The sequence below is a fragment of the Balaenoptera musculus genome, chromosome 5 (assembly GCF_009873245.2).
Source record: "Balaenoptera musculus isolate JJ_BM4_2016_0621 chromosome 5, mBalMus1.pri.v3, whole genome shotgun sequence".
Lineage (NCBI taxonomy): Eukaryota > Metazoa > Chordata > Mammalia > Artiodactyla > Balaenopteridae > Balaenoptera > Balaenoptera musculus.
The window spans coordinates 79,056,155-79,082,468 of record NC_045789.1 but is presented as its reverse complement, the minus strand read 5'-3'; the positions used below and the strand labels follow the sequence as shown (position 1 = coordinate 79,082,468).

Below are 26,314 nucleotides of genomic sequence, written 5' to 3'. Positions count from 1 at the left end.
ATGAGTAAAATCATAGGAGGGCAACCTCAAGTGGCACTAACATATATCAACACATGCAATGAGGTAGAAGGGAAGTCATAACGAGATGTTAAGCTTTAGAAAAACATAAAATGTTAGTAATGACTTGTCACAAAAATAGTATTTCTTCATACTTTAAGCAATTTAAGAATCCCTACCATGAGCACCACTTACCAAGCTCTTCATTTTCTATGACTTCAAATGTGGCCCAGATATCATCTTTTGTAGGAATTATATTTTTTATTGCTAATATGTCATTAGTTAATTCTTCTGCTTCCATCACGGGAGATATCTAAAAGAGAAGCAAAATTTCCTCAGAATATATGTCAGACACAGAAGTGGCCTTTGCTAGGGTGGTAATACTCCCCCATCTACCACCTAATGATACTCCAAATTTCCTCTTAGTATGTTTAACTAGCTTCTCTAAGCACATGGAGAAAGCCTATTCAGATCTTCTCCATATAATGTAATACATTTTAATGCATGTGTAAAAAAAAATCACCATATAGGCATAATCAGAGAGAATATTTTTTTCTCACTTAGTGAACAGTTAGATCACTCAAAAAGGGAAGACTATACCTACTCATACTAAGACCTTCCACAGACATTGGATCCAGTGGTCTTCTAGGGGTAAAACTTTTCACTCAGTTCTATAATTAGGAGTTCCAAGGAGCTTGGTTTATTCAGCTTGGGCCCTAAATTATACACAGTTGGCTGCTGTCTGCCATGCCAAAAAGCCCCAGGGGTTTAGTGGTCTGTGGTGTGCCCCACCATGCCAAGTGACAGATGGTGGGACACCGAAGTATGCTCGAGCCAGGTTTTCAGGGCACAGGGCAGAGTCTGCAGTGTCAGCCTGGGGGCCAGCTCTACAAGAGTCCCAATGCCTCAGGCCATTGCATAAGCACGCCACCTTCTTCAGGGACTTTGGGGATTTTTGATTTGTTTCTTCCTGGTTTTGGTTTTGCCAGCCTTACAGGTATGCTGGCCAAAAGCAAGTTGGCTTTCTCCAATTAGAATTTAGTTATAATGTTAAACAAATAGAAGATGATTTAAGCATTAGAATATTGCAGCTGCAACTTAATTATACACGTTTTCAGTAAAACTATGTACCTATTCAAAAATTTCTTAGAAAATGTGCTCACTTCCCTTTCTCCTGTCCATTATTAATCATAAGCATACTGCACATATATAAATAACATACAACATTTTTCTTAAAGGTAATTCATATAGTCTACCTTTTGGAGTTCATGGAATTTAGAGCTTTCTTTGGAATATATTAATGATACAGTGAAGTCCATTATTTGCTATTTAGAAAAGCCTAATGTAATACAACCTTAAAAGAAAAAAAACATTAGCATGGGAAAAGTAGAGCATGTTAAGCAGCTGAAACATCAGTAGATGAGTCACTTCAGTGACACCATTCATCGGAATGGCTTTACACTTTTTTAACAAGTGTAGCCCTTTCTTAAAATAAATAATAAAACTGGGAAACCAAACTAGTGAAATAGTCAGCAGGGAGTTCCTCAGGTTGACTTAGGAATGTAAGACTGGAACTCAGTTCCTTGTCCCAGGTGACACCCAAGGCCCCTCTTAAGAACACCTAGAACTCCACGAAGCACATTTTGGGGATCATGACTCTAAGCAATATACACATCAGTATAATGATCATCAGGTTTGGAATATGATGATTAAGGTTTGCATCCGGGCCTGAATGCTATTAATTCCCAGTTTCTACTCATATAAATGTGAGACATCACCTGCTTCAACTACCTCCTTGGGTTGAGGTAATGATCAGCTGAAATAAATGTAAGAGTTGTGCAAAGTTTTAAGCATTAAACGAATGTTAATGATTATTTTTGTATAGCTTTTGTTATGTTTTTCAAGAGAATTTAGAGTTGTTGTAGGTGAAACTGGACAGTCCTTTATGTGAATATACTTAAAATAAGAACTTTGCTCAACTGTAATAACTTCTGTTATGGCTTTATTAGTCAGATAAGATTAAAACGAGCTACTAGAGAGTTTATGTGTAAGTGGAGTTAAGTCATGTGCTTTGACTACCTCTTCCAGCATTAGTGATGGACTTGTGTTGATTAATCTCTACTACTTCCTCATGTCCCCTGTGATGAACATCACATGTTCAGCATAACAAATAGATGAGGACGAGGAGGGGCAAGTCAGCTCATAGTAGTTCAACTGCACAACTAAGCGAGTAATCAGTGCCAAAGAGTCATAATGTGTAATCATTAAAAACATATAAAATAATAATTACAATATCTTTGACCTAAGTAAAGTCCAGAAATATCTAATGTTAAGACCCTGTTTAATCTTGGACTTTAAAAATGATAAGAAGCTAAAGCTAAATTTCTACTGTTAGATGGCATCACGTCTATTCTGCCTACAGAGAAAGTAGTCTCACTCTCGCTAAGGCAGACTAAGTACAGAATATGGTAACACGAGAAGGATCTTTTTAATTCAGAACAAATGGCTAACTAATGGTCTCAAGGAAGAAGAGAGTTATTGAATATTCAAGTACATTGAAAGACTGGAAGCTAAAGTCTAGGATACAAGGGTGGGGGATTAATAATAACAGTACTACTAGTAGTAGTTATTTATTAAACACTTATGTACCAAGCAATTTGCTAAGTGTTTCATAGGCAGGATCTTATTGAGTCCTCACATCAATGCTATGATGCAAATACTGTAATTCTCCCTCATTTTACAGATCAGAAGATTGAGACTCAGATGGAGTATATAAGTTGCCTAAAGTTAAGAAGGAAGAAAGGAGAGGAGCAGGTGATTGAGCTCAGGTAGTTTTCCAGAACCTATCGTACATCCTAACCATAACCTAAAGAACATAGGATGGTCTCTTTCCAAATCATTAAAACATGGAATTCCCGGAGGATATTGGCATGAAGAGTCAAACCTGTCATGACTTGAATTGGACATGTAAAATAAGACAGAAGAAAAAATAGAAAATTCAAGATATGCAAACTAATGCTAACACTTATGACTTCCAACAGTACTCTTTACATCCGTCTTTAGGGCTCACCCGAATTATAATACTGCAGTCAGCTTCCTTCCTTTCTACATATACTTCAATTAACAAATCTCCAGCCTGGGAAACCTAGAAAAGGGCAGATGTGAAGAGAGTAAATGTAAGTATCTTGCAAGAACACACACATGACACTTAAGATGGTTAGAAAACCCTAGTCATATTTCTAAAGATTTTATAATAATGAAATGAGATCATTCCCCCTGTTAACAGCATAATGATACCCATTTTCTGGATGTGGTTGATTAAGGACAAGGAATCTACACAAATGACATAGTTAGCAAACATAATCACAATGCAGTTTTTTCTCTCTTACTCAAAAGCTTAGTGACCTCACATACCCTTAACATTCTTATTGAGATAATGAATCTGGCTACAGTGGAAATAAAGAGATGATAAGTCCAAAAATTGAAATTTGAAGATAAATTAGGTCAGAGCTGTGTTAAAATTACAAATAGAAAAAGTATATTTAGCAAATAAAATTAAAAGTGAAGTGATAGAATAAGGAGATAATAAAGTTAAGTTTTTATTTTAATTACCTTTAGCCAAGCATCAGGTGCTAGGTTATTTGGGTCACTGTTATAACCAAGAAGACACACTAAGTGAAGAATACACAAGCCAGCAAATAAAAAGCATAAGATATCACTATGTAGACTGACAGCATATGTGGAGAAGATTAACAAAGAATGAAATCAATCTGTGAAAAATATTTTGAGTTGCTTTTTTCAGAAATTCCTTTAAGTTATGTAAACACTTGGAAATAATATCCATCACTCATTTTTTAAAAAAGGTCATAATGGAGGAATGATCTTTCCACAGTTAAATCTGCCTCAGAATCAACCTGATGAGTAAATTTAGTGGAAAAACGTTAAAAATGTACTTTGAAGGACTGCTCTTAGTTATTCTGACACTACAGGCTTAGAAAAGCTTATTTCCAATTTTTCTTCCTCACTTTTGGTGCTACATAAAAATTCTAGGGAAGAAAAGATACAGTTGACATTTTTACTTTTCCCTGTGTTTGCATAAACAACTCTCCAGGAAGGACACATTTTAAAAATTTAAAAAGCAAATACAAAGAACTCATAGCATGCGGCCAAAAACAAGAATAGCTAAGAAATTCAAACAGGGATAAGACTTAGAGACTGTCAGAAAACTACTTCAGAGGAGTTTTGAATGGACTAGAGAAAAGCTCCAGCAAAACAACAGATTTTTTCCAAACTGTTCTACTTTTCTTTCCCAATTACTCTATTTTATAGACAATTCTTTTCTTGTTTTACTGACTTCTACTTAATCAGAAAGCATTCAAGGCTCATTTCTTTATTGTAGTATGAATATAAATGATAGACTTGCAGAATGGTACTCATACTTTATCCAACAACGATATAGATAGTGCTGCCAAAGATTATCCCCTCGGCTCACACAATCCTTTATTGCATAACTGAAACTCTCCCTGAAAAGCAAGAATCCAAGAGAACTAACTGATAAGGAGCCACTGTTTTTAGTGTTACTGCTAACTTGTCTGGAGGCTGCATTAATTACTTTGGGTCAAAATGGAGGACATACTGTCTTAGAGAATTAATGTCATAGTATTAGTACTCGGGGAGCTAGGCACTAGGATGAAAGCCTTTCCTCATCTCCCTAATATGGAATGATAACTCCGACAACTTCTCTAATTAGTTGTGTGTATTTCAGGAATGAGGTGAACTTAGGGTTTGACTAAGAAGGAAGCATTGGCCTCACCCTATGAGTGTATCTATATGGAGAATTATTGATATTTGACCCACTTCTATTATTTGCATTGGTACCCTGAACCCACTACAATTCCTAGTTATTAGAAGACCAACTTTAAGAAAGTCCAGTGAATATTCATCAAACAAGGAAAGGTACTCTGGAAAAGTATAGTGCAACCTGAACACACAAATCCGGTATGATGCAACCAAGGAAAGCAAGAAAAGATCTAGAAAAGTCAACTTAAGGCATAAATAACATATGTTACAAAGAGCACAATAGAAACATTCCCACTAGTGCAATCATCCAAGAGCATGCAAAGCAAAAGCATATAAGAAATAACTTATTTCAAAAGGATAATGGAAAGAATCATTAGGGAGTCTGAATTTTCAATTTATTCTAGTATTTCTTTTGACTTTAAATGCTTCTTTTGAAATCCACTAGTATTTTCAATAGTGCTTTTATAAATGAAAACTGATTTTAAAAAGGACATTTTGATAAGATTAAAACTGATTTTTCCACCTATGTTTTAAAAAATTTATATTAGCGTACTTTGGCATTTTGCATATGTGCAATGCTACAGAACTTCACAACTATTTTATCTAGGTTCTTTTTCCCCATTACTTTTACTTTGCTTCAAATAGGAATTTGAAAATAAACACAACAAATGTTTACTTACAATGAAAGTTTTTTGGTTTTTGTTGTTTAAAAAAAATTTTTTTTTATCAGAGATCTAACTATTACTACTCACTTGAGTGTCTTTCCACTTGGTAATAAAGCTATTTTCTATGTCCATTTGTTTGACTTGGTCTTCTTTAACCTGTTTAAAATATAATTTGGGACATTCTAATAAAATACAAGGAGTGATGGTACTCATCCTCACATAACTTTCTTCAGGAATTTAAAGACCAACACATTAAAAATAAATGAGAATGGCCATCTTTAGCAGCGTGGGCCCACAAAGCTAGGGCAGAAATAAGCCAACTAGATAGAGCCTCATAAAGTTCAGAACATCTTATGATGATGTCATTTCAGGCTGCAGATCCCATCAATGGAATCCCCTTTGCTGAGGTAATTTAATTAGCAAAGGGGCTGATGATGTGTTTGATAGAGTTTATGTAGGTTGACAGACAAGACTCATTTCTCAAACAGAAATGTTGATTAAGTGCTTATGAAATTTTCGCCATTTGGTTAAAGTTGGATTTAACAAAACTATGTAGATAAACATTTTTATTAATTTAACAGTACAAAAATAGAAAATAAAGAGAGCATGCAAAGCCACACATTTTTTTTTTCTAGGTCTTTCATTTCTCAGCATCAGAACTATTGCAAAGAAGTTGCTATTGATCAAAAACAGTGGACACGTATAGGAAGAAGTAAAAAGGAGATCAAAGAGCAAAGAGAATCCAACAATTCTGGTCCATTCCTATATAAATTAAGATATAAACTGTATATTTTATTTTATTAAAATATAGTTTCTTTCCCTTTGCTAAGGAATCTTTTTATCAGTTATTGTAAGAATGTACGAACTCTACAAAAGGTGACCTGTTACATTAAGCTATTTGATTTCATCTGGTATATACATAGCCCTGGAAAACAAGGGGTCTTGTACAAGACTGTTTAACAGAATGCTCCGAAAGGTTAAATGGCAACCCTGAGATGGCAGAAGCACTTAAGCAATGGAGCTGGACCTTTGACCCAGATCCCTTATATTCCACCCATATTCAAATCCTAGGCTTATTTCGTCTATTTTTACTCCTTTGAATTAAGAAATCATCCCTATTCTAACAGTTTTCTGATGAAACATGAAAATATGAACTTCATAATATAGCAAATTGAAAAGTCAAATAATTAGAACAGAGATGACTTAATAAAAACCACAGACTGTTAATTCAGAATTTTCTTTTTTTCCAGTTCATGTGCAATTAAAAGAAAACACTAAAATGCTTTAACTGCAAAATTTATCAGCCTGATGTATATTACCGAATTTGTGAAATTCACAAATTTCATACCTCTAAGTAGACATACTTAATGCATACATATACTGAGGAAAAAAAACATAGAAACACTATAAACAGAAATATTCTGTCCAAGACACCAGATGGTAAAAAAGCTTTAGAAGCAGCCAGATTTAAATGAATGGCTATAGCTTAAAAAGCTAGTTATATCTAAAAATTTAAGGATCATATAACTATCCGTTATTTTCTTTAAATATTCATAAAGACCTGAATAAAAACATCCCAAAATACACATTTTTGTTTGCAAACAGTAACATCAAAACTATTTTTACAATGGCAGGATATAAAATATTTACCTCAAATATTTCAACATAATTATTAATTAAGTCCTCAATTACATTCACTTCTTCACTAGTTTGTCCCTTAGTTTGAAACAAACAGGAGGAAAAAGCCAAGGCCAAATTGTGGGCGTTCATGTGATTGATTTCTGAGCATTTCTGAACCCTGTGAGAGAAAAGCAGAGCTTATTACAATGTATTTCTATTTGAAAATTTCATAGAACTTATAAGTCTTCATACTCATTTGTTTTTTCTCTCTCTCTCTTTTTTAATACACACATATTGAAAGTCTCTGATGTAAAAGGTACAGTGGTGATTTAAAGAAAAATACACAGTTCTTTCTTCCAAGTAGCTCACAGTTTAATTAAGAACATAAGAAAAGACTACTGTTAAAGATATTACTACAGGTTACAAAGCAGTACTTGATCACTGCTTTAGAAGAGGGACTCCTCACCCACCATATCCAGACAATTCCACTAATGGGACAACCTGCAGCTAAGGCATAAAGGTGTGCTTGCAGAATGGTGTCAAATGACTTGTGGGGTAGGAGCATAATAAAAGAGGAGAAAGGGGCAGTAGGTAAGCAGGAAATAAGGCAAGAATGGCAAATCGGGAGGCATATAGGAGAGAGTTCCAAATTCAAGGTTTAGGGCTAGGCTGAATTTCCCAGAAAGTACATATCGGGTGAGAAAATGCCTGGCAGCATGTGTTTGGATGGTTATTCAAAATAGGATATTTTCTCTCAAAAAGCAATCACTTAATTAAGAAATACCATTACATTTTTCTTGGCTAGAACTAAGAATGGCTTTTTACAATGAACAGACATGAACAGAGGAGTCAATTCTCCCAACCAGTAGGCTACAACACTTTAGTTTTACAAACAGCATTTAAAGTACTCACGAATGTAAGTTCAAAGTGATTAAAAACAAAATACAGCCATCACCCCAATAAAAGGAAATTTACACTGATAAAAATGCTGGAGAACTCTAACTGATGCCCATGGAAGTATCTGTTAATGCTCTCTGTCACTGACTGTAGACATAGCAGCTGCTCAGTTGCCTGTCTAATTACATTTGTAAATTTCTAAAATACATACTAAAAAAGGGAGACCAAGTCTATCAAAGGAATAAAGCAAGACTAAGGTAGGTACACCTGACTATAAAGAGCAAAGATTCTAGTAGGTACAGGAAAAATAAGGAAACATGACAGGAATATATATGATAGTGTAAGAAACTCACAAGGAAATGCCAAATTGCATAGCAGACACAGAGCAAGCTTGATCATCATATATGATCTATAAGATGCCAAAGGCATTGCAAGTTAATAGAGGAAGATGTCATAATTGTGGGCATCCCTCTCAAAACCACTTCCGTACTTTTTTTTTTTATCACACTGGACTGTAAACATCTGGAAAATTTATCTTCACATCTGCCTGTGTTACTAGAATCTAAGCATCTCACAGTCAGAGACTTTGTGTTAATCACACCGTAGTGCGTAATACATACCTGGTGAATGGAATTAAGTCAAAGTTAGTCATGGAGGAAATGGTCTGTAATCTAGGGCAGGGATGGAAGTGAATGCTAAATCAACCTGACCTTATCCAAACTGACCTCTCAAACTTTTGACAACACTATCAAACATTCCCACCTCTCCTGAGACTTCCTTCTGCAATAGCCTTCTCCAGCACTCGTCACCTCTTCAGTTTCTATAGCTGCCTTAATTTCTGGCACAAAGCATGTACACTATGTATTTTCCTTTTCTTCCTTTATTTCCCTGCTCCCACACTAGCATCCCCAAGTGTCCCACATTCAGCCAGCTCACTCTCCTCCCACTCAGCCCTTCTCATCAGAAGCCCAAGGAAATTGTTTCCTAAATAGTTTCTCTGCCTCCATTCTAACCTCTTCCCAATCAATCGCAGGACATGGGTTATTATCCTAAAACAGATTGGATCAGTCACTTCTTATCACTTAAGGGAATGAAATCCAAATGTTTCTGCATGACCAACAGTGTCTTTTGCAGCCTCCTGCCAGCTAGCTACAAACCATCTCATCTCCTGGTACACCTATTTCCTAGAAAATATCCTTCACTCATGTCTCGTACTTATTTTTCTTTCATGCCCCGTTCATTTATCCATTTAAATCTGAAACATCACTTGGACCTCAACACACAATGAACCACTTAATCCCTCCTCTATAATTCCATGTCTTATGCTAAAATTCTCCATATTAAAATCTGTCCTGAGGGTGCTGTTTTCCTAAAAAATATAAAATGCCCTGCAGCATCCCTGTGAGTTCTCACTGTGAGGTCCCAGGGCTCCTTGGTGCTATTTAGAAACTGCAGACTTAAGACTATTTTTGTCATTCATGTATTATTATCAACTATTTTTGTTACATGGAACCTTAATGGACATTGTATTGTACATAGTAGGAGCTAAAATATATGTCAACTGAAGAAAAGGATTGGAAGGAACTCATCTGAAATTCAAGTGTAAAGTTCAAGTGTAAAGTTTAAGAATTATGTGTAACAATGTTAAAAATGTTAATGTGATAATTGTAGCAGCCTGGTGACATATTATAACTTCTGAAGAAAAAATTACCTGTCCCAATGTCTCATAGGCATAGAGATAGGACTATAAATATATAGACTACATTTATATGATGCAATAAGAAAATCAGATTTACAGTAGGAATGGAGTTCACAAGTATCAGAAGTGGTGGCTGGAAAAGAAAGATAAAGAGAAAAGACCAACTGTGGAGGATTTAGGAATCTAAACTCCAAATAAGGTACTTTTAGTAGAATTCAGGTTCATAGAAATTTATTCAAGGGAATATTGCATCCACGAAGGAAGCTGCAAACAATATGTTCCTTAAGCAATATTTACACTGATTTAAGTTTTTGTAATGACAAAACTTGCTCGTAGCAAAACAAACAAGCAAACAAACCTTAAGTTTGTTGACTTAAAATGTTATTCCCAAACATTGTCATCCTTCAGATGTCATTTCTCAAGCTACCATTTTATTCCCCTTATCCTCCCAAATGCAGGTGACTACATGCCCCAACATAGAAAATGTTTTTGATTTTTAAAATTTCCCTCATCTAATCAACTGTCTGACACCAAAATATTGGAGTCAGGTTAGATACAAACTCATAATAAAGAAATAAAAGTTTATTAAGAGTCCACCACGAGAAAATACTGTGCTCACAGATTCCTGCTATAGAATTCTGGTCCCTGTACTTCCTTCTCCGACAGCCCTCTCAAATGTTTTAAAATTCTTGCTTATGTACTGGATGTATCTGATTTGCTGTGCATGATTATTTCTAATCCATTTAAGAAATTCTCCAGTGCTATTTATTTGAAATGTGTCTTAATTCCACTAAGAGACACTAAAGTGATAGTTCATGGGAATTCCATTTTGAAAGTATTCTTAAGATATGGTGAGAGATTCATAGTCACAAATAGAAGGTTAACCACAGTACTTTAAATTTAAGAAATAATGTCTTATTGAGTGCCACGTTTGAAATGTCTAGAAAAGTTCATGAATCCACCCACCTAAAAAGGTGTTCAATTATAGCTGCCAACGTTGCTCGGTTGACCCCAGGAAGAGTACGTATAAATGCTCCATATTTTTTAATTCTTTCCTTGTCATCTTGGGTATCTAGAGGTTAAACACACACACGTAAAACTTGAGGTCTAACTAATCGTCTGTATTACCAATTTGCCTTTTATCAGTATTTTAAAACAATATTCACAATTGTTATTTCACTGACACAATCAAGTTTCAATAGAAAAACATTCAAACTTCTATAATTCTGGAAAAGTATTTACAAAAACATTCCAGGGCTATATGTCATAGTTCTTATACTTTGTAATTAAAAATGAAGCACTTTCAAAACCCAGGATTGTATTTTATCTTCAACTTTACAGACTACTGAATGTCAACTAAGAGGAATCTTTTCAATTAATAACAAATTAGAGTACAAATTGAAAAGATAAGCCAAAAGTATTTTAACTGTAGCTATGGAAAGATTTCACTATTTGTTATTTGAAAATGACATTTCTGACCTTTTTCCCTTGTGGAATCATAAAAATCTTCTCCAAACTATGAACCATCCCAGAACTATGAACTGTACCTTACCCCACAGATCCATGTAAGGGGGCTTCCACCAGCCCTGGAACCTTCAACTCTTTGGAGAAGGTAAGGGGACAGTGGAAGAAGTCATGTGTAGGCCCTAGAAACGATGATACAGACTGAGAGGAGGATGGATCCTCTGCCTTAGTCAGGGAGAGAAGGATGAGAAGGGATTACTCTCCTCCACCCTCCTAACCCCAAGAAGTCAAATACTTAGAGCAACTACACAGGAACCTCCAAAGTTCTGGAGTCTAGAAGATGTGCAGTGGTGGTCTGGTCTAACCTACTCCCTCACAGGGGAAATAGGAGACCTCTTTTCAAATAAATAACTTGTGCTGACTCTGTAACTCAAGGGGATTGCACTTATATATCCCCTCTCAATTCCCAACTGCCTTTGGAAACAAGGCTTTTTCATTTTCTGCTTAGCCCTACACATTCTATTAACAGAAAGCCAGCAGCACTTTATGATTCTTTGAAAGTACACAGTCACTTGTAAAGGGCATTCCGATCCCTGGGGAGGTAAGAGACTCTGTGACACATTTTTGAAGTACGCTCCTATTCAAAACTGCAACTGATAGCTCTTTAGTACTGACTTTGCCTGCACATGAGATCTATAAAAGTAAACATGGTCATATTGACTTAACTGTGCTGGTAGATGACTCTCTAAAAGCAAGAGGGGATGACACCCAAATGACATTCAGAGACGATACCAGAAGTGAATTAAGAACTTTCTGTTATCCCTGGTATAATCCAAACATTTTCCCTTGTGTCATCCAGTTTCTAACTGTAGAGGTAATTGTATTTATTCAACAAAATGCAATTAATACTACTACGCTTATAACAAGTCATGCTAATACAGCATATTTTCACAAATCTTATAAGAATAAAAGAGATGATATTTTCAAAATAAAGCTTAAGTAATTGGAAAGGAAAACAGAAGATAGATTTTAGGTCATACAGGAAACACAACGATCTATTCAACTAGCCACAGACTTCAGACAGTTTAATAGCGTTCCTAGAAGAAGAGGTCATATATCATATAAATAGGTGCTATGCCACTGTAGGGCATTCTTCACCTTGGGCTCACAGGACCCAAGAGAGCTCTCCTGTGAGGTCACCCAGAGAGTTCTAGTTTATTCTTGTCAGATCCAACAAAGGGCACTTTTCTGACAGCTCAGGGTGAGCTACATTGGATCTACATTGGATCTAAAAGCAAAGTAGAAGCCTCCAAGTAAATGCTCAAGGATTCACATCCAAATGAAAGGTGAACACACTTCTTTCTGACACATGCTAATACTTCCCAACTACCTCCTCCTGGTAGATTGACAACAATGAAGACTTCTCTGTCATGAAATTTGACAACTTCAGCAAAAGCATATTTGTCACAGATTTTTGATAAATGATTTTATAATGAAGACAAATTGTAATTCTTTATAAAATAGAGACACTATAAATAACTTCATGGTTATAAATTATAATAAAATCTTAAAACAAAAAATGAGGATGGCAGGGTAACTGGGCTTAAAAGATATATCATCTAATTCCATATTTTATATTCCAGAAAATTATACAATCAACTTTTCTTGTGATTAGAGTTAAACCTATTGATTTTAGAAGTATCAGGAAGTAACTATAAGAATTCTGAATTAGGCAGTTAAATTGTGAAAAGCTTTATTTTAATAACAATACTACTCTCTTCTTGCTGACACAAATAAGGGTCATTCTTGGAATAATTTTTCAAACTGTGGATGTTTTATGACATTTCAAAATTAATCCCTTCAAATGTCATAGTTATGTTTTAGATTAAACAAATGCTTTCAATGAAAAAAACTATTTCTCAACAGAGGGACGTCATATAGTTAAACTCAAAGGTCATTTTATAAAAAAATTTCTCAAAACATTAAATGTACAAGAGAGAAATATATTAGTAAATGATGGTATAATTCAATGATACATTTTAAAAACTGTGGAAAAAATGAAGATTCAAAATTGTCATTTTGAAAGCATTGTAGATATATGGGAAATATTTTTGGTTTATTAATAAAATAAAGATTATATGTAAATCATAGGCATGGGGACAAAGACTATAAAATAATGTGAAAAATGAAAATAGCTCTATTAGAAATCTGGGATTAAAGGCAATGTTTATATTTAAAAGTATTTATCATAATCTTTCTATAAAAAGTTATTTTGAATTAATGGATGTAAATATAGGTTTTACTAAAATCAATGTGACCCATTAACTTTTCTAGGGTCATTTCTTAAATAAGTTCTCTTACAGTGCAGCAAAGCTTTTTTGCTTCATTAGACAGAATCTAGAAAAAATAAAGAGTAAAAAAAAAAATTGTTACGTAACTCTAAAGAGGCAGAATAAATGAAAAAGGAAAGCCAAACAGCCATATGGCAAAACCGTGTAAAACCAATCTTATATTAAAACTTTCATTTTAATCTTAATGAGAAAATTAACAGCCTACATGGACTTGACTATAGCACTTCCAAAGTTAAGGCAAAGTAAGCACTAAGAAATCTACCAAAAACTAAGTATCACCGTAAAACACTGTTTAGCAATTATCACCATAAATTTCTTTTGAGGCAGATATAAACAACTATTGATATTTGCACAATTTCTGTTCTGAACCATTATGTATATTGTTCCTTTCAATTAAATGTTCAGATTATCAAAGGAGATTTTAAAAATCTATTATCAAATGAGAAGCCAAGCCTTTATTATTCTGTTCTATATTATATGTGTTACCTAAGGCAGAGATCCAATATGGATAGAGCTCCTTAGTAAGAAGTGCGTCGTCAATGTCAGAGAGAAAACTCTTCAATACGCCCGTCACGTCTTCAAGCTGATGTTTTCCAGCCCTCAATTTAAAGCTTCTTGCATCCTTTTTGAAACTCTCCAGGAGTTCACTTACATGTAAAGGATCACCATTCTTTTGATAGATATATTTGCACCCTAAACCTTTGTTAAAAAAAAAGAAAATGGTTATATGAAAAAAGTCTCAGGTCAAAATCCACTTTGATATCTTAAAAATAGAACCAATTTTTGTGTTGGAACGATGCACAAGACAAAATCATTATCCAAGAGCTGATATAAACATGCATGAGAAAAAAAGAGCCCCTCCCCCCGCAACTTTAATATTTAAAATGTAAACCTGATGAACAACTATTTCATCCTCAGCTTTTAGTAAGTCTCTGGCCAGCCCTTCCCCCAGTCCTTCATAGCATCTTTTTCAAATGTTCTTTTACCACAAGTACCCTTCGCTTAGTCTCCCAGATTACAAATTTGCCTCCAGTTTCACCAACAAAAGTGAGGCTCTCTGGTATAAATTTCCTCAAGTCTCTGCACTCACAGAGTGAGTATATTAATTCTGTCTGTTCCCACCTTTACCTTCTTCTACATGAAGAGTTGGGTCATGTCCTTTTCAAAGTTACAGATTCATCAAGTTTCCCATATAAAATAAGAGGAGTAGCAGTGGTTAACTGGAGGAAGAGGAGTGATGATGATGATATACAAACAAAAAAAATTTTTTAAATCCTTTTTTGCCCCTCCCCCCAGGTCTCTTGTCTCTCTTCCTTCCAAAACTAATCTGAGTTTCCTATATTTATTCTTTCTCCCATCTCACATCCCTGTTAATCCTTCAACCACATAATCTTGCTTCTGTGCCCAATTTCCACTCTATCAGGACCATCTTCATCAAGAATATCTATTTTCTAGATGCTTTGCAGTATTTATGTAATAAGAATCCCTTGCAGTGTCTGACAACCCAATGAATCCCTGTTAAAATTCTGTTAATCTCAAGGTTTTTGTGATGTTATGATCTCATCTTTTTTGCCCCTTCCTCTATGACTGCTCTTCTAGTCTTCTATTTATTCTGCTACCCAGTATTTACTGATGATCCCAGCAATCCATCCTCAACTCTCTTCTCTGCTCCCTACAAAATTCTCTGGATGAACCCATCCATCTTCATCACTTCAACTACTACATGTACATTTCCATTCAGGTTTTAATTCCTAAAATTTCAAATGCACACATGCACTTTAATAGAGATATACTACATACATAATACATGCAACACACACTATACTTATACATATGAACAAATTAATTCTCCTGCCCCACTCACTACTTCACCTCCCAATCCCAACATGTTCTTTATCTTCTTCCTATACCTCAGAATTTGGCATTGCTTTCTCACTTACCACACCAAACAAAAATGTCACATATATTTTTCATCATGACTTCTCTCTCAAAAGTGTCCCCTTTTTCCATCCCATGTGCGATTATTATTTTGTGCACCCAGTTCCTCACTATGTTATCACAACTCCCTGTCCTATTCCTGTGCAGCCCTCCAGTCTGTCTCGAAAATGACAGCAGCATGGTCTGAGACACAGGTTGGCTAGTGTTACCAACATGCTTAAAAATATGGATACAGCCCTCCCACTGCTTTGAGGGCAAGTTTGAGGATTTTATTATGATACATAAGATCCTACATGAATTTTCCTAACTAACCCTCCTGCCTCTTGTATTTGTCCGCTCTTCTCACACTGAGTTCTGGCCACATTTAACTACCCCCAAGTTCCCTGAACAGACAACCTCCTTCATGACGCTGCACCTAGGCATACATTGTTTCCTCTTCCGGGAATTCCTATTCCCTCTTTCTCTTAACTAGTTCCCATTTTCTCTTAAGACCTGTGGTAGGTTCCATGCCTCACCCATGAAGCCATCCATGACCACCTCTACACTGGGTGAAATTCACCCCTAAACCATGGACACCTGTACCAACCCCTGAACCTCTCTGCCATAGAATTTTGTACACTTGAGATGTAATTGCCCACTTGTTTGCCTTTGATCCACAATCTGTAAACTCCTAGAAGGCAAAGATCATGTCTTATTTTCTGTACACAGCAGCTACACAGTTCCTAGAAGAATTCAGTAGGTACTTAGTAAATGACCACAACAGAATAATAAGCAAATTCTACCAAAAAAAAAAAAAAGACAGTTTCTGAGAGATTATGTTGCTGGTTGAGTGAATTTCTAATAGCTGGTACACAAGGTAACTGAATGTGAATTTGAAGGTAATTTTGTTTACATAAATTAAATATATTCCCCCAAGAACTAACTACTGTAACTCATTAAAGAAATTAAAACTCTAAGAATTATACTGTGAACTTGGTCAGATTCGGATCTTGACACCATGAGCACAAAAAATTGGCCTTAGATTTTAACCCAAAGATTAGGAAATTCAAAATAATTATGACCATAAAGGCTCTGAGCCAACCACTTGCATCCTATAATCATTGGGCATTTTCTAAGTTCATATCAAATCTTCCCTTGTATACATGCTGGTAATATTGGGGTTTTCTCCATGTCCTGCTCATTAAAAAAAAAAAGCTAAAAATACATGAAGTCTTTTATTGGCTTTATTACTTTAATATGCAAGTTAATGTACCTTATGCTAGAGCTACAAAGTAGTTATAATGTATGAAATTTAGTTGAAAACAATCTAATGCTTAATGATTTTAAATTCAAATAAACACCACAAAGAAACTTCTGATTTCCCCAGAGAAACATTAAATTGGATATGCTGAAGCTAGTCAAGTTATTTTAATCATTTGTCAGCTTATGAAACACTTTATGCCATTATGAAATTAACATGATTTGAAAATTCCCAATGAGGTTATGCTCTTGCTAAAACAGAATATGTGTGCAATTCATTTATACCTACAAAATGTAAATGCACTAATACTGAATTACTAATAAATGAAGATGATAACCTTCTTCTTCCCCCATTTTCAAATAAACAGATGATGACAGTTGATAAGAAAAATATAAACATACTATCAAGGGAAGGAACTTCATAGAGTAATCCCACATAATGTGATTACATACATATTTACAATAGATATATAATTCAAATACAATAAATCTGAATATTAATGATAATTGTACTTGGATTACATATGAAATAACTAAAATACTTAAAATGGCACTCTCCCTAGGAGAAAATATATTAATATACACATATTCTAAACTTAATTTCCCAAAATTATTTTCTTCATAGCCTTTGTTATTTTTGACATTTTGTTTCACATCAGCTCTTTTAGTTCTCAGACTGGAAGGCATGATTTATGGCTCTGTGTTTCACTCTTTACTCCCACTGTTCAATTTCCAGTATCAAACTCAGCAGCTAGCACACAACAGACACTTGATAAATAAGTAAAAAAAAACTCATAACACAATGTTTTACTACAGCTCTTTCAATGATAACATTTTCTTTTCAAATTAAAAACACCCAAAGATACTTTTAATATTAGGAGAACAATGAAAGGTTAATATATCAATAGCTTCCAAAATACCAGATAATCGTTTTACTCTTTTCTGCACGTACAATCTAAATCAATGGCATCTATCGACAGGTTAAAAGAAAAAACATATTTTTATATTAAAAATATAGTTAAGCAATTTATTTACTCTACCTTTTAGAGTATTAAGGAAATATGTAACAGAAGGAATTTTAAGAATGAATAGTAATTTGAAAATAAACATGAATAATAAAGGCATACTTTATTTAATTTTAGGCATATCTAAAATACTACCATAGCATATTAAATTAAAATGAAGCTGCACATGTGGGTATAAATCAAGTTGGTTTTAACCTGCAAACTATTCATAAAAATATTTGTTACAATTAAGTCAAACTATCACAGTTAATGACCATGATTCTTAATATAAACATATGACCAATAGCACGTTGAATGGAATAAATACACATACACTTTGTATACAGGCCAACAAAAAGTAAATTCTTTTACACATTGTCCCATAGTATACCACTTCTAAAAACACACTGAGGCACCTCTGCGTTCCCCTAGACTTTACTATAAAGTTATAACCCCTGAAAAGTACAATGTTAATCAATTTTTAATATACATTTTATAATATAGATTCTTCTACTATGTCATTTAAAATTTTTATGCATGTAAAGGAAGAAGGAAATGGTAAAGGCACATGATATAATTTAAATGAGCTTTATTGTGAGAAAGAATGGCATTTAGGCTGAAGAGTGACGACAATTTTATTTTTCACTGATGTACTTACAAAGGGCTCTAATTCAGTCCAATGGAGGTACCACTTAAAAACTGTAAATATGCTACTATGAGTTCTGTGGGTTGAATAAAAACTTTGTGATACTTACCATACTGTGTAACAAATGCTATACAGCTGTTCACGATAATGGGAACGTCATTTTTGCTGAGCTGCTGATCTTGTAATGCATTCCCATCTGTACCTGCTGCTTTTTCAATTGCAGTATGCCAGACTGTGAAATCCAACTTGGTATGCCCATGGATGTATAATGTTCTGTAAGGTTTCAAAAATATTTCAAATTATAATTTTGCCTTTTAAAAAATTCTTACTTCTACACAGATTATCCTTAGATCCATATAAATGGGATCTTTTCTCATCCATCAGAAGAAAACCTCTCTGGGGACGTCCCTGGTGGTCCAGTGGTTAAAAATCCATCTTGCAATGCGGGGAAAGCTGGTTTGATCCCTGGTCAGGGAACTAGGACCCCACATGCCGCAGGGCAACTAAGCCTGCGCGCCGCAACTACTGAGCCCGCACACCACAACTAGAGAGCCCACGCGCCACAATGAAAGATCCCGCGTGCCACAACTAAGACCCGACACAGCCAAAGATAAATAAATAAATAATAATAAATAAATATATTTTAAAAAAGAGAAAGAAAACCCCTCTGTCTACCACCAGCTTCCACTCACTCAATCCCTCTTTGCATGTACAGTCACGTCTCTCTCTACATAGAGTCCAGGAAGTTCCCTGAACTTGTGGTCTCGCCTCCTTGCCTCCTTTCATTTCCCCTTTCTTTCTGTTTCTGAATAACTGAACAGAAACCCTTCTAGCAAGCATCACCTATGACTTCTCATGGATATTTGGGGCTATGTTTTTCAAGATTTTAGAACTGTTTGATGACTTATTCCTTTAAAAAAAAAAAAGAGGAAAAAAAAATACCACCCAATTCGGCTTTTGTAGCACAATCCTTCCTGGCTTGTCCTCCTATATTTCTGGTGCCTCAATTTCTTTCCCAAGCTCACTTCCTGTTTCTGAAAATGAAGTTGTAACCTCAGTGCACTCACATGAACTCCAAGGACTCTCCAGGGACATGTCATTCAGGCCAGTGGTTTCATCCCCCATATATAAGCTGGTAACTCCCAAATCCCTATCTCCAGGCGGTAACTGTCTCACAAATCAGATCTCTATGTGATTGAAAAGCAAGAGCATAAAGCAGCTAAGAGAGTGGGAAATCCAATCAATTCCCAAACTCAAGTTTTAGCTCTGCACTCACTTCCTTTATGACTTTGGACAAGTTATCAACCTTCTTTGGTTCTCAGTTTCATCACTGGCAAAATGAGGATAATAACAGTATCCACCTCAGCACTCAGTAAATGTAATATTAGTAAATAATAAAACATAATACTAATTAATGTTGATTTTTGGACATCTTCACCTTAAGGTGCCACAAGCATCTCAAATCTTTATCCCTCCTCATACCAAACCAGTACTACTTCCTCCACTTATCCTAGCAGAAATTTAGGATTCATTAACTGTATATTGGTCCACCCCACTCCCACCCAATCACTGCCACATGAATTCAGTCACAAAATTCTGTTCATTCCAGTTCCCTGACATATATGTTCTGCCTCCTCTTTATTTGAACATTGGTTTCTTTCAGGTCTTTGTACCGCTCCTTGAAGTCACTAAAACCCCTCCAAACAAAATTCATTTCCCAATTCTCCACCTCTCTAGTCCCTGTTCCCCAACACTGCCAGAATGATCTTTCTAAAATACGAAGCTAATGACATCACCTCCTAAGCACTGTCCTTCCACAGCAGCTCTGGAGTTTTCAAGATTAAAAGGCCCTCATGATCTGGCCCGTATTTTCCCCTCCAATTTTGCCATTCCAGGAAGGAAGGAAGGAAGGAAGGGAGGGAGAGAGGAAGGGAAGGAAGGGAAGAAAGGGAGGGAAGGGAGGGTAGGGAAGGGAGGGTAGGGAGGGAGGGAGGGAAGGAAGGAAGGAAGGGAGGGAGGGAGGAAGGAAGGGAGGAAGGAAGGGAGGAAGGAAGGAAGGAAGGAAGAATTAACATGTTCTTGTCTTCATAATAAATAATTCCGGCTCTTTGGCTGTTACTCCAGCTCCTCCCCCATCGGTGTATTCCAGGTAACCCTCGCTGACACTCCATCCCCATCTCTCTCCATCCAATGCTTATTGTGTACCAGGCGTCCCTTCTTAATCCTGAACATCCACTCTACCCGCCATCATATCGCCTGCTCTACCTGTGTGAATGTTTTAGCCGCTACACCCCAAACTTTGTACAAGCAAACAAAGAAAGCATTTCAGCATCAATAGCCTTTAGCATAGCACGAGGTATTTAGTGGGTAAATAAGTTTTAATGTTCTATCACTAGATATAAAATTTGACTTGAAACACAAAGTAATCGCTGATGTATTTAAGTATAAAACTATTTAATTTTCATTTCAGACTATGAGACAGCTACTTTGGATTCAACCCAAAGAGAAAGGAATGAGCTGCTTGAACTCTGGATTGTTTTGGTTTCTTTTTTTGGGGGGGGGGGGTAATGTTTCACATTCCTGATAATTCACTGGCCCTAATTTAAAAAGAAAACAGGGCTTCCCTGGTGGCGCAGTGGTTGAGAATATGCCTGCCAGTGCAGGGGACACGGGTTCGAGCCCTGGTCTGGGAGGATCCCACATGCCGCGGAGCAACTGGGCCCGTGAGCCACAACTACTGAGCCTGCGCGTCTGGAGTCTGTGCTCCGCAACAAGAGAGGCTGCAATAGTGAGAGGCCCGCGCACCGCGATGCAGAGTGGCCCCCACTTGCCGCAACTAGAGAAAGCCCTTGCACAGAAACGAAGACCCAACACAGCCAAAAATAATAAATAAATTAAAATAAATTAAAAAAAAAAAACACAGTTCGAGTACTTTCTAAAAAAATAAAAAGAAAAAGAAAACAAAAGTACTCCTTTCTGTCCTTTGGTTTCTTTTCTTGAAATGCTCCTCTAAGAAGATAAAGCTACTGGCACCCCACTCCACTCACTTCTAACATCTTCTGAACTTGCTGTAACTTCTTCAGTGACACTGGTGCCCGTAATCTTCATCTCTTTTCTCCCGGCAACTCTATCTATTGTTTTTATTTTCCACACCACCACAACAGCCTTGATCTCCAGGTCTTGTAATTTTCTTTTTGAAGAATTCTGATACTTGCTCTAATGCTCCTGACATACCTTAGCCTTACATCATCTTTAGCTCAAAAACATTCTACTGCTGGGCATATTTGTCTAAATGAAACTATATAACTCGGGTAATTTCCTTGAGGAATATCAAGCCCCTACATTATGTAGACTTAATCAAAATTACCTCTTGCTAAATTAAGGAGTTTAGGTAAAGAGAAAATTTTAACTTTTTTTGAGCCTTGGTTTTTTAATCTGATAATTAAGCTCTGAATATGAGACAAAAATCTTTGAAAAGGTGTGCTTATAAACAAACGACAATGAGTATTTGAGCAAGCAGTAAAAGAAACCCAAAAGGGAATGGCCCTCTATGATAGCAGTATAATTCTGCCATTAACTGTAAATGTTTCCAACTTCAAATTTTCTTTCTAACTAGAAGAAATCCTTTGATGACAAGTTTAGCTGTCTGCTTGTGAACTAGTGAAGGGTAGAATGAGTAATAAGTTAACTCCTGAATCCACTTGTCAAAGGCTGAATCCTAAAATACATCATCTTGTGCAGTAGATGTCTGACATTTAATAGCATCAGTTCAACAACTTTCCTCTCTGATGTTATCTAAACTCTGTGCACATTGAATAAAGCATCAAAAGATATTTTTAACACAAATGCTGGCCAACTTTGTGATTTCAAGTGTTATCGAACAACAATTTTACATTTCTGGATAATGATTCCAAAGAAATAGGAATTTATATCTTGAAAATCTGGAAGTTCTTTTAAAGAACTCTAATTATAGAAAAATAAATTTTCCTAACTGTCCATTCCCCAAGCCTAAATTTTAAACGGTACTTCAAAGCCATATAAAAAAAATCCCTATATCCTATGAGTTAAGACAGTTCAATAAGACCTAGAAACCAAGTCCCAAGACTAATAAAAACAACTTTCTCAAAACTGTAATATAATAACCACAAAGTATAGACTATCATATTTGAGCTTGGTCTACTGACAAGAACCAGAACAAATGACAGGATCTATAGATATGTCTGTATGAAAAATAAATTCACCTTTATAAAGAACATTTTAAACACAACTAAAAAACAAAAACAACACATTCCAAAAACATGACTGAAGAAGATAATATCCTAGGCATTTATACAGAAATAAAAAAAACTGAATCTTGTAGTATAAGTCAGCATGTTTGACCAAAACATACTTATTTTGCTTTCATTTCTGGAAGATCTTTTTGCTGGATAGAGTATTTTAGGCTAATAGCTGCTGGTTTGGTTATTTTGTTTCCCCCCTGCCCCCAGCACATTAAAAGATTTCATTATACTATCTCCTGGCTTGCACTGCTTCTGACAAGACATTCTCATCTTTGTCCCCTATTTTTAATGTGTCTTTTTTCCTCTGGTACTTTAAAATTTTTTTTTGTCTTCACACTGGTTTTCAGGAATTTGATTATGATATGTCTTAATGTGGTTTGTCTTTATCATGCATGAGGTATGTTGATCTTAGTACATCTGTGGGTTTACAGTTTTTATCAAATTTGAAAAAAGTCTGGCCACATTTCTTCAAATATATATATATATTTTTACTCCATCCTTCTCTTATTTTGGGATTCTAATTATACTTACATAAGAATGATATTGTCTCACAGGTCACTAAGGCTCTGCTAATTTTATTCAGTCTTTTCCCTCTGTGCTTAAGTTTTGATAATTTCTATTGTCATGCCTTCAAGTTCAAGTTTTTTTTTTTTTAATGTAGAGTCTATTCTTGCATTTAGCTGATCTAGTGAGATTTTCTTTTCAGATAGTGTATTCTTCAGCTTTAGAAGTTCCATCTGGTTCCTTCTTTAGATCCATTTTTCTATGTTTATGTTTTCCTTTACATCTTTTTTTCTCTGTGTAAATAATTGTTTTTACTTTTATTGGAGTATAATTGCTTTACAATGTTGTGTTAGTTTCTGCAGTACACTGAACTGAATCCGCTATATGTATACACATATCCCCTCCCTCTTAAACCTCCCCCCCCATCCCACCCATCTAGGTCTTCACAGAGCACCGAGCTGAGCTCCCTATGCTATACAGCAGGTTCCCACTAGCTAGCTATTTTACACATGGTAGTGTATTTATGTCAAACCTAATCTCCCAATTCATCCCACCCTCCCTTTCCCCCACTGTGTCCACACGTCCGTTCTCTATTTCTGTGTCTATATCTGCCCTGCAAATAGTTTCATCTGTACCATTTTTCTAGATTCCACATATATGCGTTAATATATGATATTTGTTTTTCCCTTTCTGATTTACTTCACTCTGTATGACAGACTCTAGGTCCATCCACATCTTTACAAATGACCCAATTTCTTTTTATGGCTGAGTAATATTCCTTATATATATGTACCACATCTTCTTTATTCATTCATCTGTCGATGGACATTTAGGTTGTTTCCATGTCCTGATTATTGTAAACAGTGCTGCAATGAACATTGGGGTACATGTGTCTTTTTGAATTATGGTTTTCTCAGAGTACATGCCCAGTAGTGGGATTGCTGGGTCATATGGTAGTTCTGTTTTTAGTTTTTTAAGGATCCTCCATACTGTTCTCCACAGTGGCTATATCAATTTACATTCCCACCAACAGTGCAAGAGGGTTCCCTTTTCTCTGCACTCTCTCCAGCATTTATTGCTTGTAGATTTTCTGATGATGGCCATTCTGACCGGTGTGAGGTGATACCTCATTGTAGTTTTGATTTGCATTTCTCTAATAATTGGTGCTGTTGAGCATCTTTTCATGTGCCTCTTGGCCACCTGTATATCTTCTTTGCTGAAATGTCTAGTTAGGTCTTCCACCCATTTTTTGATCGGGTTGTTTGTTTTTTTGATATTGAGTTGCATGAGCTGTTTGTACATTTTGGAGATTAATCCTTTGTCCATTGGTTCGTTTGCAAATATTTTCTCCCATTCTGTGAGTTGTCTTTTCGTCTTGTTTATGGTTTCCTTTGCTATGCAAAAGATTTTCAGTTTAATTAGGTCCAATTCGCTTATTTTTGTTTTTATTTTCATTACTCCAGGAGGTGGATCATAAAAGATCTTGCTGTGATTTATGTCAAAGAGTGTTATGTTTTACAATATTTATAGTATTTTAAAATTACTGTCTACATTCTTTGCTAATTCCATTATCTTTCTCATTTCTGGGTCTGTTCTTATCAACTGATTCACAGCTTTTTCACTTTGCTAGTAACTTTTACTGTATGCTAGACTTCATTCAGTGCCAGGATTGTGTCTTCCTTTAAAGGGTGTTGATGTTTGTTTTGGGATCTTTTGCCTATTTGACCCCAGGTAACTAAACGACTTGTGGAGAGGTCTGTTTTTAAGCTTAGTAGGCTAAAACTGGAGCAGCCTTTACCTGAGGGCTGGTTTAGCCTTAATACTCTGGAATTACCTTTCTGGAGTCTTTACAAATGCTGTGTGTGTTAATGAAGTCTGCCTAACTTGGCTAGATAAAATTTGAACCCACTCCAGCAGTGTCTAAACTCTGGGAATTGTTCAACTCATAGCACACTCTGGGAGTATTTCTACCTGGAGTTTCGACCTGCAAATATGCAGGTTCGTATTGAGCTGAAAATGGAAGGGAACTCCTTTGAAGATTTTTTTTTTTAAACATGTTTATTGGAGTATAATTGCTTTACAATGGTGTGTTAGTTTCTGCTTTATAACAAAGTGAATCAGTTATACATAGACATATGTTCCCATCTCTCTTCCCTCTTGCATCTCCCTCCCTCCCACCCTCCCTATCCCACCCCTCTAGGTGGTCACAAAGCATCGAGCTGATCTCCCTGTGCTATGCGGTTGCTTCCCACTAGCTATCTATTTTACATTTGGTAGTGTATATATGTCCATGCCACTCTCTCACTTTGTCACAGCTTACCCTTCCCCCTCCCCATATCCTCAAGTCCATTCTCTAGTAGGTCTGTGTCTTTATTCCCGTCTTGCCACTAGTTTCTTCATGACCTTTTTTTTTTTCCTTAGATTTCATATATATGTGTTAGCATACTGTATTTGTTTTTCTCTTTCTGACTTACTTCACTCTGTATGACAGACTCTAACTCCATCCACCTCACTACAAATAACTCAATTTCATTTCTTTTTATGGCTGAGTAATATTCCATTGTATATACGTGCCACATCTTCCTTATCCATTCATCCGATGATGGACACTTAGGTTGCTTCCATGTCCTGGCTATTGTAAATAGAGCTGCAATGAACATTTTGGTACATGACTCTTTTTGAATTATGGTTTTCTCAGGTATATGCCCAGTAGTGGGATTGCTGGGTCGTATGGTAGTTCTATTTTTAGTTTTTTAAGGAACCTCCATACTGTTCTCCATAGTGGCTGTATCAATTTACATTCCCACCAACAGTGCAAGAGGGTTCCCTTTTCTCCACACCCTCTCCAGCACTTACTGTTTCTAGATTTTTTGATGATGGCCATTCTGACCGGTGTGAGGTGATACCTCATTGTAGTTTTGATTTGCATTTCTCTAATCATTAATGATGTTGAGCATTCTTTCATGTGTTTGTTGGCAATCTGTATATCTTCTTTGGAGAAATGTCTATTTAGGTCTTCTGCCCATTTTTGGATTGGGTTGTTTGTTTTTTTGTTATTGAGCTGCATGAGCTGCTTGTAAATTTTGGAGATTAATCCTTTGTCAGTTGCTTCATTTGCAAATATTTTCTCCGATTCTGAGGGTTGTCTTTTGGTCTTGTTTATGGTTTCCTTTGCTGCGTAAAAGCTTTTAAGTTTCATTAGGTCCCATT

At 35.8% G+C, this 26,314-nt stretch overlaps 1 protein-coding gene across 10 annotated transcripts in view; it reads right to left on the bottom strand.

Moving 5' to 3' along the window:
- Positions 1 to 26,314, bottom strand: part of ARAP2 (ArfGAP with RhoGAP domain, ankyrin repeat and PH domain 2) — a 207,940-nt gene that overhangs the window by 68,875 nt on the left and 112,751 nt on the right. For 9 of the 10 annotated variants that reach the window (XM_036853114.1, XM_036853112.1, XM_036853105.1 and 6 more), the window contains 7 exons: positions 18,430 to 18,593; positions 13,980 to 14,192; positions 10,645 to 10,750; positions 7,113 to 7,260; positions 5,550 to 5,618; positions 3,068 to 3,142; positions 193 to 310 (listed from right to left, as the gene is read on the bottom strand). In XM_036853114.1, coding sequence (XP_036709009.1) covers positions 193 to 310; positions 3,068 to 3,142; positions 5,550 to 5,618; positions 7,113 to 7,260; positions 10,645 to 10,750; positions 13,980 to 14,192; positions 18,430 to 18,593 — 893 coding nt within the window. The remainder of the gene's footprint in view (positions 1 to 192; positions 311 to 3,067; positions 3,143 to 5,549; positions 5,619 to 7,112; positions 7,261 to 10,644; positions 10,751 to 13,979; positions 14,193 to 18,429; positions 18,594 to 26,314) is intronic. The other variant, XM_036853109.1, reaches the window with a different exon arrangement.